The following is a 14,588-nucleotide window of genomic DNA, read 5'->3' as shown; positions in this document are numbered from 1 at the left end:
CTCTTGAGAGTCCCTTGGACTGCAAGATCAAACCAGTCCATCCTAAAGGAAAAATCAGTCCTGCATGTTCATTGGAAGGAAGGTCTAATGCTAAAGCTCCAACACCTTGGCCACCTGATATGAAGAACTGACTCTGGAAAAGACCCTGATGCTGGGAAAGATTGAAGGCAGGAAGAGAAGGGGACGACAGAGGATGAGATGGCTGGATAGCATCACTGACCCGATGGACGTGAGTTTGAGTGAACTCCGGGAGTTGGTGATGGACAGGGAGGCCTGGTGTGCTGTAGTCCATGGGGTCGGAAACAGTGAGACATGACTGAGTGACTGAACAGAACTGAATTATATATAATTATTTCTTATATAAATATAAGGCATTTATACATATAAATATATTTATAGGAATTTATTACATTTAAAGGAATTTATTTATACAAATACATAATTTATTTATACAAATACATACAAATACATAAATTCCAGAAATTTATTAATCAAATCTTTTGGTTGCACTGTGCAGCATGTGGGATCTTAGTTCCCTGACAGGAATCAAACCTGCACTCCCTTGCAGTGGAAGTTCAGAGTCTTAACCACTGGACTGCCAGGGAAGTCCCAGGAATTCCTTGTTTTTAAATGACTGTCAACAATTATACTCTTATCTCCTTGATCCCAAGATGGTATAGATGATAAGACTCACTTTGATTTAATAACAAAAGATATATTAAGATAATTTGTAACAAAAAAGAAACAAAATAGGAGCTATAAGAGCAAAGCAGTCAAGAGAGGAGGAGTATAGAGTGACTTTGGAAAATATAGTATTTTGAACTGGCAACAGGGAAAATAGGTAGAAAATCAAGAAGCAGAGCATTTTTTTAACTAGTTCATGAAAGGTGACTGTAAGTTTATGTAAGGAGCATATTATATATAGGCAGGTGGAGTGTATTATAGCTTAAAGTATGAGACTTGAGAGAAGTAAATATATCAGCAGCTTGCTTTGGGACTTTCTGCCTTTTTCAAGTAGCGTCCTTAGTGGTCAACTATTAAGTGAATCAATGGTTGTTTAATTTTCCAGTTTTATATTGACTTTTTAAACATGTGCTGTATAACTGTGGGGATTATTATATTTATCGGACTTCTCTGTTGGCTCAGGCAGTAAAGAATCAGCCTGCAATGCAGGAGATGTGGGTTCAGTTTCTGGGTGGGGAAGATCTCCTGAAGAAGAGAATGGCTAACCACTCCAGTATTCTTACCTGGAGAATTCTGTGGACAGAGAAACCTATTGGGCTACAGTCCTTGGGGTTGCAAAGAGTCAGACATGACTGAGAGACTAACACTTAAAATATTAACTGCAAATAATGAAATACCATTTGTAGAAATTCACTTGAAATTTCTTTAAAACATATAATTCAAGATTTTAGTTGATTTATACTTGTCATTTTCTCCCCTTCCTCATGTCTTCCAGGTTACCTTTCCTTTAAAAACAATTAAGTATCTTTTTTGTTACCTGTATCGATATTTTCAAGGTGGCACTGTTAACTTTTGATTTACCAATGTCTTTGTAACTGATCAAGACTGGGTAATGGGTTGAGATTGGAGAAATTCTCAGATCTCTTTATGTTCTAGCTTTAACTAGTAAAGTAGAAGTAAACAGACATGCCTGAAATGAATACAACATTGTAAATCAACTATACCTCAGTAAAAAATAAATGAATAAATGAAATTAAGTAAATAGAGAAAGAGAGAATATAAATAAAGGAGTCTCACTGAAACTAGTTAGCTTTAATCTGTAGATGAAATCTAGATTTTTCATATGTGAATTTTTTTTTTTTTTAATATGTGAAATTTATGCTCAGAAAATACATCCCTGGATAGTAGAATGGTGAAGTTTTGAGAATCCTTTTCTGGGGATTCTATAAACATTTCCTAGTTGGTAGTTTTGGAGAAGGTAATGGAAACCCACTCCAGTACTCTTGCCTGGAAAATCCCATGGGTGGAGGAGCCTGCTAGGCTGCAGTCCATGGGGTCGCAAAGAGTCGGACACAACTGAAGCTACTTAGCAGCAGCAGCAGCAGTTGGTAGTTTACATGACTGGGTATTTGAAAATTCTTCTCATTTATTTTTGTATTTAATTTAATCACATTATTTTCTCAATTTCATCTTTTTATTGCAAGATAAGTGACACATGACATTGTGTATGTTTGAGCTGTACAGCGTGTTGATTTGATAAATTTATATATTGCCATCTTATTGCCATATAGTATTAGCTAATACCTCTGTCATTTTGAAAGTCCTCTTTTACACGTATTTCTGGGCATAGAGAACATGAGTACTTTTTAAAAAATCACTTTCTGGATATGATTGTCCTTACAAAAATAATTTTTCCTGTAGTCAAATGTAATTTTGGCATATATATATAAAGTGTTTTTCTTTTGTTCATAGTAACACTTTGTTCAAGATAAATTGTCTTTCTTTAAATAGGCTGCTAAGTATATGTAAAAAGAGTGAAGCATTTGAGATAGACAATAAGTAGCCATATCATACTGAAAGTTATAAAATACCAGTTTCTAAAGCAATGATTCTTAATGCTTCTTAAAAATATTTAATTAAAAATTGATGAAATACATCACTGTATGGTTCAGATGCCAAAAAGTATAGAAACATATACTGCGAGAAGTCACCCTCCCCACACAGGATATATTATATATCCTGCGTGGGGATATAATTATATTAATATAATTAATAGTGATTTTTTTTTTCCTCACCAATGTATGCTTCCAGAGATATTTGTTCCTATATTGCAAAACCATCTACTTTGAACACTGTTCTGTATCTTGCTTTTTTTCTGTTTAATGTATCATGGAGATTTTTCCATAGTGGCATTACCAGCTGTCTGTAATGGATCTTTTGACTTGTTTCCAGTCTTTTGCTATTACGAATAATGTTAGAAATGAATGACTGGAGACCTACCTTATTTCACCAGTGTGCTAGGGTATTTATGGAATAAGTGCCTAGAGGGGAATTGAGCTTGTATGCATTTATAATTGTGGTAGATATTGGCAATCTGCTTGATACAGAGCAGTGATTTTGAACCAGTTCAGTTCAGTCGCTCAGTCATGTCCAACTCTTTGCAATCCCATGAACTACGGCATGCGACTATTGCAGCATTCTAACTATTGTTTCTTGACCTGCATACAGATTTCTCAGGAGGCAGGTCAAGTGGTCTGGTATTCCCATCTCTTTAAGAATTTTGCACAGTTTGTTGTGATTCACACAGTCAAAAGCTTTGGCATAGTCAATAAAGCAGAAGTAGATGGTTTGAACCAGGGGCAGTTTAATTTCCCAGGGAGTCATTCGGCAGTGTCTGGAGATACTTTTGGTTGCCACAATTTGGGGATAGTCTGTGTTCCTGGTGTGTTTGAGACCTGATTTCAGTGAACTCTTCAGATCCATTGTTCATTTTCCCATGAGTAAACATGCTCTTTGTTCATCAGATACATTTCAAATACCTTTTTTTTTCTGTTGGTCTTTTGATTTTTGAATGGCAAAAACACTATCAACATTTTAAAAAGCGTATTGTATGTGGTAGATTGAGTTTTAGTTGGAAATGCCTTCCCTAGTTACCAGTTATTCAAGGATTCTGCCATCTTGAGGTGGGAAGGCATTTTATTCTGTTCATTTTGATCTTTGATGTATTTGGATTATTATTAATAATTTAGTATAAGTTATAAATGCAACTTATTTTTTTCCAGATCCCCACTTAATGATACTAATATCATTTAATAATCATCCATCTTTTTCTACTGGTTTAAAATACCATGGTCACATACAGGCTTCTCATATGTTTTTAATTCTATAATATGTTTTAATAGAATTATTATCCTGAAGAGATATCTCTACTCCTGTGTTCATTGCAGCATTATACACAATAGCCAAGATGTGGAAACAACCTATCTGGGAGCAACCTAAGTGTTCGTCTACAGATTTATGGACATAGAAGGTGTGGTTCTTTACACAGTGGAATATTATTCAGCAATTATAAAGAAGGAAGTCCTGCCATTTGCAACAACATGGATGAAACTATGCAATAAACCAAAAAAAGACAGATAGTATGTGGTGGCACTTACATATGTAGTCAAAAACAGAAACTCAAAAGACAAAGCTGATTTCATAAAAACAGAAAATGCACTGGGGCTTTCCAGGGACTTGGGGAAAGGAGAAATGAGATCAGAAGATACAAACTTTAAGTTATAAGATAAATTCTTATAAGCTAATGTATACCATAGTGACTACAAGTGTGCTAAGTCGCTTCAGTTTTGTCCGACTCTTTGCGACCCTGTGGACTGTAGCCTGCCAGGCTCCTCTGTCCATGGGATTCTCCAGGCAAAAATATTGGAGTGGGTTGCCATCTCCTCCTCCAGGGGATCTTTTTGATCCAGGGATTGTAGCTGTGTCTCTTATGTCTCCTGTATTGGCAGGTGGGTTCTTTATCAGTAGTGTCACCAGTTAATAATACAATATTCTTGAAATTAGCTGAGAGTGGATCTTACATACACACTAAAAATTAGTTAACTGTATGAAGTGGTGCATGTGTTTATTTTCTTGATCTTAGTAATCATTCTGCTGTGTTTAGTTTTAATTCAGTTGCTTAGTCGTGTCCGACTGTTTGAGACCCCATGGACTGCAGCACACCAGGCCTCCCTGTCTAACCCACTCCAGTATTCTTGCCTGGGAAATCCCATGGGCAAAGGAGCCTGGAAGGCCACAGTCCATAGGGGTCTCAAAGAGTGGGACATAACTGAGCGATTAACACTTTCACTTTTCCATATAATCTCTTTTACATTTTATCTTATGAGTACTTTGCACATAAGGTTCATGCCTTCTGTTTATTCCTTTGTTTTATTTCCTAACTTGATTTATAAATGGAGTCTTACATTTTATAGTCAATTGTTTGTATATATGAAAGCTTATTTTCTATTTACTAATTTGTACTGTCACCATTTCAGGTTTTTATTGTTTGTGTTTCTTTTTAAATTGATTTTTCCAATTATATAACCATTATGTACAAAGGGTAATATTTTTTCCCTCCTTTTCAAATTATGCCTCTTATTTCTTTGTAATCTATTTGGATTTGCATAAGCTCTGGAACAATATTAGGTAATAATAATGATAAAAGGTATTGTGGTAGAGTAGTTTTTGTGGAAATTTCTTCTATTTTAAGACAAATGCTTCCTTATTTCATTTTTAAACTTGAGACTAACTTTTGATAGATTGAAATGGATAATTTTTTTTCATATTGGAAATACTTAACTATCTTTTTAGAGAGTTTTCGTCAGTAGTGGATATAAATATGCTAAATGCCTTTTCAGCATCATTGATATGACACTATGACTCTTTTTCATCTTAAATCCATTAGAATGAGTTATATGAGTAGATCTTCCCATCTTTAGCCATCCTTTCATTGCTGGGATAAAACCCCCAGGGTTAAGGAGTATTAGTTTTTAATATTCAGTATTTTTTCTGACAGGTTTATCATGTTCATTCTGATAGCTATGAGACAAAAAACCAGCACTATGGAAGAAGCTTAACAAAAGAAACTCTAAAGGATGGTAAGGATTGAGAAACCATACTTCAGTGCTTTTTATTACTATAGAATTAATCAGAATAATTCTAAAGTGATTTCAGTTTTAGTTCTTCTTTGGTGTTGTGATTCAATTCTCAATACTGTCTTAACATATATACTTTTAAAATATGTATGGCCAAGATATTATAAAAGCAATGATAACAGATTTCCAGATATAATGTTCTGTTAAAGTTTATTATTAACTGTATCCAGGATGAGGAAGAAGTTGAGTAGTGTAAATAGTTGAAAAAAATGTTTATGCTTACAAAATACTCATCTACGATGTTTGATATTTGCCTTGGTATACTTAACCAATAGCAAGATAACATTCAAATTGGCTCTATATTAAAATATTTCTCAGGCCAATATAAATATATTTTTTTAGCAGTTTTTATCCCAAAGTAGGGGAACAGCAAAAATCAAATTCCATGAATTCCCAAATATGATAAAATATGCATAAATAATTTTAAAAGAGGCTTAATATGATAGGTTAAAACATTAAGTCTCAGTATTGAATAACATACTTAACTTGGACTACTGCTAGTCTCCAAAGTGAGCTCACCTTTTGTGAAAGGCTGGTTTAATTAGTATTGTTGAGAGCATAAAAAATTAAGTACAGTTATGATTTGGTATTTTGGTAATGGACTGTTGTCATAATTGAAAATGGTTATGCTTTGACTCTAGGTTCTAGATTAGTTCATGATTCTAACAAACATATAGTCTTACTATAAAATTCCTCATAATAGCAAATGAAGCAAATCTTGGAATCCTATTCCTTAAGAGAATATATATAGAGGGCACTAAACTAGTAGTCTACCTGTAGTAAATTTTTTGTCTAAATAAGGTATTTTGCTTTACTTAAGTGTCGTTTGTATGTTTTCTAATAAGAACGTCTTCACCAGAAATTAAGTTGAGCTCCAAGATTCTGTGTTTAACTGGAATTCTTATCTGTTCACTTAATTGCAGGGGCTGATGGGAGAAAGTTTAAGAGTTGTATCTAAGATGAAAGTACTTCCCAAGTGATGGTTATTTCATAATTTCATTATAATCCTAGTATTTTCCTTTTTATAGGAGTCTCCCATTTTTTTCATAATGGATTCTGCTTAAGAAGAGATGCTATTGCTGCCAGTATTCAGAAGATTGAGAAAATTCTCCAGTGGTTTGAAAGCCAGAAGCAGCTTAACTTTTATGCAAGTTCATTACTGTTTGTTTATGAAGGTTCATCTCAGCCAACTACTACAAAATTGAATGACAGGACTTTGGCAGAAAAGTTTTTGTCCAAAGGTCAGCTCTCAGACACAGATGTACTGGAGTACAATAATAACTTTCATGTGTTAAATTCTACAGCGAATGGAAAAATAGAAGCTTCAGTGGGTAAAAGCTTGTCCAAAATGTATGCTTGTCACAGAAAAATGTATTCAAAAAAGCATCACAGTCAGACTTCATTGAAAGTTGAAAATATAGAGCAAGACAATGGGTGGAAAAGCATGTCACAGGAGCGTTTAAATGGAAATGTACTTTCCCAACTGGAAAAAGTTTTCTGCCATCTTCCCACTGGTTGTCAAGAGACTGCAGAAGTAGAAGTGAGAATGATAGACTTTGCTCATGTGTTCCCTAGCAACACAGTAGATGAGGGATATGTTTATGGGCTGAAGCATTTAATTACTGTACTGCAGAGCATATTAGACAATTGAATCTTTTACTGCAGTCTTTTAAAGGGGTGGGGCAATCATAATGAAGAGCAGCAGTTAATAACTCTGCACTTGTAATGCTGTGTAAAAAATTTGTATTGTGAGTCTACATTTTGTCTTTATACTTTTGGTAGAAGAGTTAACTTTTTTATAATCTTAACTCAGGAAAACTAATTATTTGTTCATTAGAAAACTATAAAGAGTAAAGAAACTTAGGAATGTTATGCAGGGAATGTGGTGGTACGTGGCTTAAATGTCTGTTGGCTCAAGCAAAATGCAAACCATTATTCAATCATAATGAGTTTAGTTTGTTTTCTGTAGCCATTTATCATGAAACCTCTGTCTACCCGGACATAGTGAGCCATATCTATAACTCATTACATTATTAGAATACTTTAAAAAATGTAGAAAGCATAGGCTGATATCCTTAGTATTGCTATGTATGAAGTTATTAAAACTGGAGAAAATTCTACAGAAAAAAGTTACTCTTTAGGTTTTGTATTAAAAGTTCAAACCAGCATATCAAAAGGTGCTTCTTAGTAAAATGATTTAGGATTATTGCATTCCAAAAGCACATTTTTTTCCTTTCATTTTCACTTATATACATAATTCACGAAAAAGATCATTGAAATGGATAGAAACAACAACAACAAAAGTCTTGAAATTAAGGGCACTTATTAGTCTTGCCAGGGTTAGGGAAAAGAGAAGATATTTGCAACGAACAAAATATTTTTCTTTTAAAATGTTTAATTTATGGGAAAATTGGAATATGTATTTACTACATTGTAACAAGTATTTATAAACCATAAAGTACCTTGCCTTTTACTTTGTAGCTTCAAAAAGATGGATGATTGAAGCTCTTTTTGTTTCCCCTTTAAATAACTCATTTTGAGGTTTTTCTTTTATCATGTGTTTATATGTCCCCTTTTAGTTAAGCAGTGGTATTGACTGTATGTTGCTAAAAAGTGTTTCTCAGAATTCTAATAAGCAGTTAAGGACAAAATTCAGTTGTCAAAAATACCATGTATAAATTAGTACGTCATACAGAGCTTGGTGCATATCTAAATTCATGCTTCTGTTTCATTCTTACTCAAAACAGTTTTATATCATATTCAAGAGAGTGATTATAATTTAATTTCATGAAAGGGGCAGTGCTAATTTTCTTGGAAACAGTAGATCTGTAAGTATTATCTCTGTTTCACATTCACCACCTTAAAAAAAACTAGTTATTATCAGAAACATTTAAAACTTTGAAATTAAATTTGCAAAAATGTTAAATGTTTGTTTTCATTGAACTTTGATTTACCAGAAAAATGTCTTAAGTAGTTAACAGTCTTGTCATATTCTTGGAAGTTGTTTTAGAGTTGTGAACTGTTAGACTCTTCCCTTTCCTTCCCCCTCAGAATTAAAATACCCTTTTTTAGTGTGAAGGAAAATATCACAGTTTTATCTCACCTTCCCAACCCTCTCTCTGAATGTGCTTTTGCAATCATCTGAGCACAGAGAAGTATGAAATTAATTCTATGCTTAGTAACTTTATTAAGCTTGTATACCTTTAAAATTCACATGCATTTATTATAGCAAAATTTGATTATTTTATATTTTTTATTTAGGGTCAATGTAGGTATTTTCCATAAGGACTTCATATGTTTGCCTATTGCCTAAATGGGTATTGCTATAGCTTTTAAATTTTTGTTTTGCTTTTTCCATCCTACAATGTGGACTTTTGTTGTTGTTGTTACTTGGATAGTGATTCAGTAGATCTTAAGCTCAGATAATTAAACACTATTTTGAATCTTAACAAGATACTTTTTAGTATGGGATAGTATCAACCTATTACAATGAATTAATAAATTTAAGTATTATCATATTTTTGTGCATTTTAGCTCAATAAAATGTGAATCTTTTGTTCCAGATTTTCTTTATCCATATTTAGAAATAATGGATTTGTAAAATCAGTGTCTTACCTTTTTGATAGATAATGTTTTGTTTTCATAAAACCAGAAATACTTTTATCTTTTGTTCTTCAGGGAAGGGATTCACATTTTATTCTGTTTACATTTTTTTTTTAATCACTGTCATTCACTGCCTATTTGGTGTTACTTTATAGGTAAGCTTACATGTAAGAGAACAAGTATTGGTTTGCGTTTATCTACATGTGATTATTTTATTGTCTAGTCCAGTCATATAACATTATGCTGAAATTTACCACTGTGGGGATGAAAGATCACTAGTCACCAAGCATATTTAAACATTTAAATGTTTAAGAAATAATAATAAGGATATAGTTTGGGTTAATAGGATACCATAGTTTCTTCTCCCTAGGAATCAAAAATAATGATTTTTGTGTATTTCTTATGAAATGCACTCATGAAAAAGACTTTAATTATGGATAGTGAATAATACATTTCTCTAATAAAAATTTAAATTGTATAATAGTTTTATAATAAAGTATTTACAGTAATCAGTATTTTAATATGGATGAAAGTTGCATAGATTCAGATAAATTTAAAATTGATGATAAATGCTAAATATTTTATCTAAATAGTTTTTCAAGAAACAGTTGTGAAAATGTGTGTATTAAATGACTCTAAACTGGAGCATGTGGTATTTTCAACTCCGTATTCATTATTTGTTTAATATGTCTAGAAATTGTACTTACTGTGCCTCTCTACACTACAATTTGCTGTTGTGGGGCTTTAGATTGTGTTCAACTGAATATGATCTTTTTTCGTGACTTTAATTGAGTATAATTTACTGTTTTATGATTTCCAAGATGATCTTCATATCTCTGTACCATATATATATGTATATATATATCAAACTTATAATGTAGCTTAAGATAAAATTAATTTTCAGAGATATTTCAGTTGCAGTTTTCTTATTTCATGCAACTGAAAACACTTTTGTTTCTAGGATTTGGAATATTAAAGAACATGTAGGATGAAAAAAAATGGTAGAACAATGAAAAAATTTTATTTGTGAAATTATAGAAATTTTGTTCACTATTTTAAGGCATTGTCATCATTTCAGTACCATCTGCCCTTAGTAGTTTGGCATTTGATACTGTAAAACTTGATTTGCTTTAAAAATTGTTTACAGTGCTTTGTAATAATCTTCCTTATCCAGTGCCTTTAACCTTGATTTGATATATTTGTAGCCTTGGTTATCCTTCCTTACATCCTGTAATATCTTCATAGCCTACACTTAAATTAAAAAAAAAAAAAAAAGTCAATTTGGTCAAGTGAAGAAGTAGCAATTATCTGCCAATGCTTTGGGAAAATAAGTAATGTTGTCTATGGAGGCCAGGCATCTTAGTTCATCCAGAAATATAAATGGGACAAACATTTTTAACCCCTGAATATATAGTTGTGATCCAATCAGACAAAGCCCTAACATTTCCAGCATTCTGTCTAGATTGACTGGGTTCAGGGCTAAATGAAAATAGAGATATGGAGAAATGCTTATTTAAAGGTAATAGTTAACTAACATTCAACTTCATGGAAAGATAAGTAATTGAGTTGAGATGAAGCAACTAACAATATGTTAGAGGTTAAAAATAATAGTTTGCAGCATTGTAACCTCTATTCGACATTTGAGTTCAGCTGTAATTATTGATAGCATTAAAAGGCCTTAATTTTTCTTGCTGGTAAAGGTACGTGTACTTAGACTGGTCATTTAGAGTAGTGTTTTAACATAGTATTACTGTGAAAAACATTCCATTACAAATTCACAAGCAAATTACTGCACATTTAAAAAATTGTACTTTTCAATTTACTGCAAGTATTTTAGACCTCTGACTTCAAATCATAGGTATTTTAATTTGGCAGTGAATATGAAATTACTTTTTGATTTAAATGGTAATATTACTAAAATGCTTATTAATATTTTAGGAAGGTTGGAATCTCCATGTTTTTGGATTTAATATTTAAATTCTTATTAATTATTTTGATAGTATTTAGTAAGAGGAAATAGTACCCATGCAATTAAACAAATTAGAATATACTGTAAAGAATTTTTTTTTTAAATGTTGAAATTTGTCATCACTGGGGTTAAATTTTGGCCTGGTATTCACTTAAAATATACATTAACACATTTAATTATGAAATAAAATAGTCTTAAGTATGATATATGATGCACCTATATATAAATGAAAATGGCGTGCACAAAGACACTTTACTGTGGGAACTGAACTGGAAGATTTATGAAAGCATGTGAAATTGCACCTAAAATCGTGTTGTTAGTGACTATGCTAACTTTATTGTACTTGATGAATGAATGTATTTAGTCTAGTCAAAGTTACTTTGGTTTAAATGTCTAAACAATGTTTTTTTTAAAAAGTGTAATTTGTACTATTGATGAGGGGGGTATTCTTGGACTGCAGGGGTCATTGTCAATGTGTGATTTGTGTTTTTATAGAGTCATCTAATGTGATATACCAATTTTTATATAAGTCATATTTAGGTAATTCTAATAACTGTATATTTGACCACCTATTAAAATGTTTTGCATTGGAGCTTTTTTCATTAATTGTGATAGCTTACAGACTCCTGGTAGTTTGAAAATAACTTACTCATTCACCAAATATTTGAGTACATGTTATATACCAAAAACTGTAGGAATCATTGGGGAGTCAAAGATGATTAAGACAAAATATTAATAGATAGAAGCATATGCATTGGAAATGAAAAAGTATGTAGAATATTTTGTATTAATATTTTTTTCTATCATAGTCTGAAATCTTTGGAATCAGCCTAGTAGGAGAAATAGACTATAAGAGAAAAATATTGACTTAACTGTGAAAATATATACTATAATTTAAAACTTCAGAAACAGATTAGATATTTTTGCATGTATTTGAAACTTCATGAGTCACTTAGTGACCAAGTTTTTTTTTTTTTTTTTTCTTTCATTCATTAATTACAGAGAGCACAATCCAACGTCTATCTACCCTGTATCATGCACTGTATTTGGCCTTGGAGATTCTAAAAAGTTGAATAAGGGATCTAGTACTTGCCCTCAAGATATGCACTGTCTGATAGAAGAAAAACATGTAAATGTGGGGAAAATGTTATTGAGGATATGATGCATACTTATCAATATCCAGCAGAGATGGAGAAGGGGAATCAGTTCTGATGGCATGTAAGAGGGTGAACACTTCACAGCAATTGTGAGTCAAAGCTCTCAAAGGTTGTGTGGCATTACTCATGCCCGCTGCTGTGCACTGTAGGGAGGAGCAGTGCTGTGTGAAGTACACTCCTTCAGTATCTTTGGGATTGGTTTCAGGAGCCCCCACGGATACCAAATCCACAGGTCAAGCCCCTCATATAAAATGGCTAGTACAGTCAGCAGTCTATATTCATGGGTTTCAAATCCATAGATACAGAGGGCCTGCAAACCATATCTAAGTGGACACACCCAATTGAAACCTACCATCTTTTTAAGACAGGCTCTTTAAGGAAGAAAAAAAAAAAAAAGACTGCCTGCCTAACCACTGAAAACAATAGGGAATTGCACTGCCATGGTCTCCAAGTTATGGCTAAGTATACGACTTAAATAGAGCCTGAAATGAAATAATAAATGAAAATAATAGTAGTATAATTAAGAGTGAAAAGTAATCACTTGGAGATTTTTTTAAAAAATGCAGATTCTGATTCAACATGTTTGGATGGGATTTGTGATATTCCTGATTTGTGGACCACACTGAATAGCAAGGTTTTCAAAATTTTTTTGTGTGGAAGACAGAGTGTATAGTGGAACTTGATCCAAGGAATAGAGCCATTTGAAAGCTAGGAGAGTGCTGGGAAAGAAAATGGTTTACAATGTGAGAAAATAGAGTCAACAAGAGTTCAAGGTAATGGTCATTCTGTTAGGCCATTAAACCTTCCTTTTGCAACAGATCTTAAGAAATCTTTAATCAAATCATAGACATTCATTTTCTGCTATTTGCATGTGAATGTTGACTAATTTGCCAACTGAAGAAAACATCCTATATATGCTTGATAATTATGTTGTACTTGCCATCTAACAACATTCTAGAAGTGCTTTAGGCATAAATGACATGGTATCATTGGCTTAGATACTCTGAAATAGTCAGATCTGTGTGTTTCTAAGAGAAGTTACTTAAAATTGTTATTTAAGTTAATGTAATTTGACAAACTGCCTTGGGATGGGCAGAAAAAAAGTAATGAATGTGGAAGAACCATGTGGACATGTTAGTCTATGGGAGAATAAAAGAGTATCACCTCACACATTTTGAAGAATATGAATTTAAGTTAAATATATAGGCTTAACTTACAGATTATAGAGCTTGGATCCAGTTCAAAGAGTATCTTTGTTGTAAATTTGTTTAGAAGCTATAATATAACTTTAAGTTCTCATCCATCTTAACTTCCATTTTTCACTCTAGTATGGTTGACTCTAACCCACTGTGGTTTGAGCAAGCTCCGGGAGTTGGTGATGGACAGAGAAGCCTGGTGTGCTGCAGTCCAAGGGGTTGCAAAGAGTCAGACACGACTGAGCTGAACTAAACTGAACTGAACTCACCTAGGTTATGCCAGAGGCAGAGAGGACAGTCTAAGTTGCAGTAGCCTGACTAACCTGTCAGCAATTATTGCTGCAAACACCCCAAAATGTAATTGGCATAAACAACCAACCATCTTTTATTATTTGTATGGATCTGCAAGTTAATTGAGTCATTCTGCTAATCTTGGCTGGACTTGGGCATCTACAATCAGCTGGCAGGTTGGCTGAGTGGGGCCTAGTGAGGATGGGTTGTGAGCTAGTCCAGTCAGGCGAGTCCAGGCATTTTCTCTTAATAGTAGTTTGGGGTCCAAGAGAAGATTGCTAAATCCTGAGTCGGTAAGGGAGGAAAGACATGCCAGTAGGCCACAGTGCAATCAACAGCATGCTCTAATCTCAGACCAGCTCACATGGGGCCCCAGAAAATCAAGTCGTATCATGTCATTAATGGTCCAAGGTTTTTATCAGGAAGACGTATTAGATCAGGTTCAGTTCAGTTCAGTTGTGCAGTTATCTCTGACACTTGGCAACCCATTGGACTACAGCATGCCAGGCCTCCCTGTCTGTCACCAACTCCCAGAGTTTACTCACTCATGTCTATTCAGTCAGTGAGGCCATCCAACCATTTCATCCTCTGTCGTCCCCTTCTCCTGCCTTTAATCTTTCCCAGTATCAGGGTCTTTTCCAATGAGTCAGTTCTTCACATCAGGTAGCCAAAGTATTGGAGTTTCAGTATCAGTCCTTCCAATGAATATTCA

The 14,588-nt window shown here is 33.4% G+C and overlaps 1 protein-coding gene across 3 annotated transcripts in view; it reads left to right on the top strand.

The window, feature by feature from the left end:
- The window catches only part of IPMK (inositol polyphosphate multikinase), a 31,958-nt gene extending 21,642 nt beyond the window's left edge, over window positions 1-10,316 (top strand). For all 3 annotated transcript variants that reach the window (XM_010839640.1, XM_010839641.1, XM_010839639.1), the window contains 2 exons: window positions 5,522-5,603; window positions 6,689-10,316. In XM_010839640.1, coding sequence (XP_010837942.1) covers window positions 5,522-5,603; window positions 6,689-7,311 — 705 coding nt within the window. In that variant the 3' untranslated portion in view covers window positions 7,312-10,316. The remainder of the gene's footprint in view (window positions 1-5,521; window positions 5,604-6,688) is intronic.
- Window positions 10,317-14,588: the final 4,272 nt, after the last annotated feature.

This window comes from Bison bison, unplaced genomic scaffold (genome assembly GCF_000754665.1).
Source record: "Bison bison bison isolate TAMUID 2011002044 unplaced genomic scaffold, Bison_UMD1.0 scf7180017864126, whole genome shotgun sequence".
In the NCBI taxonomy this organism is placed as follows: Eukaryota; Metazoa; Chordata; class Mammalia; order Artiodactyla; family Bovidae; genus Bison; species Bison bison.
Note: the sequence above shows the minus strand (reverse complement) of the source record. Positions and strands in the feature narration are given on the sequence as shown.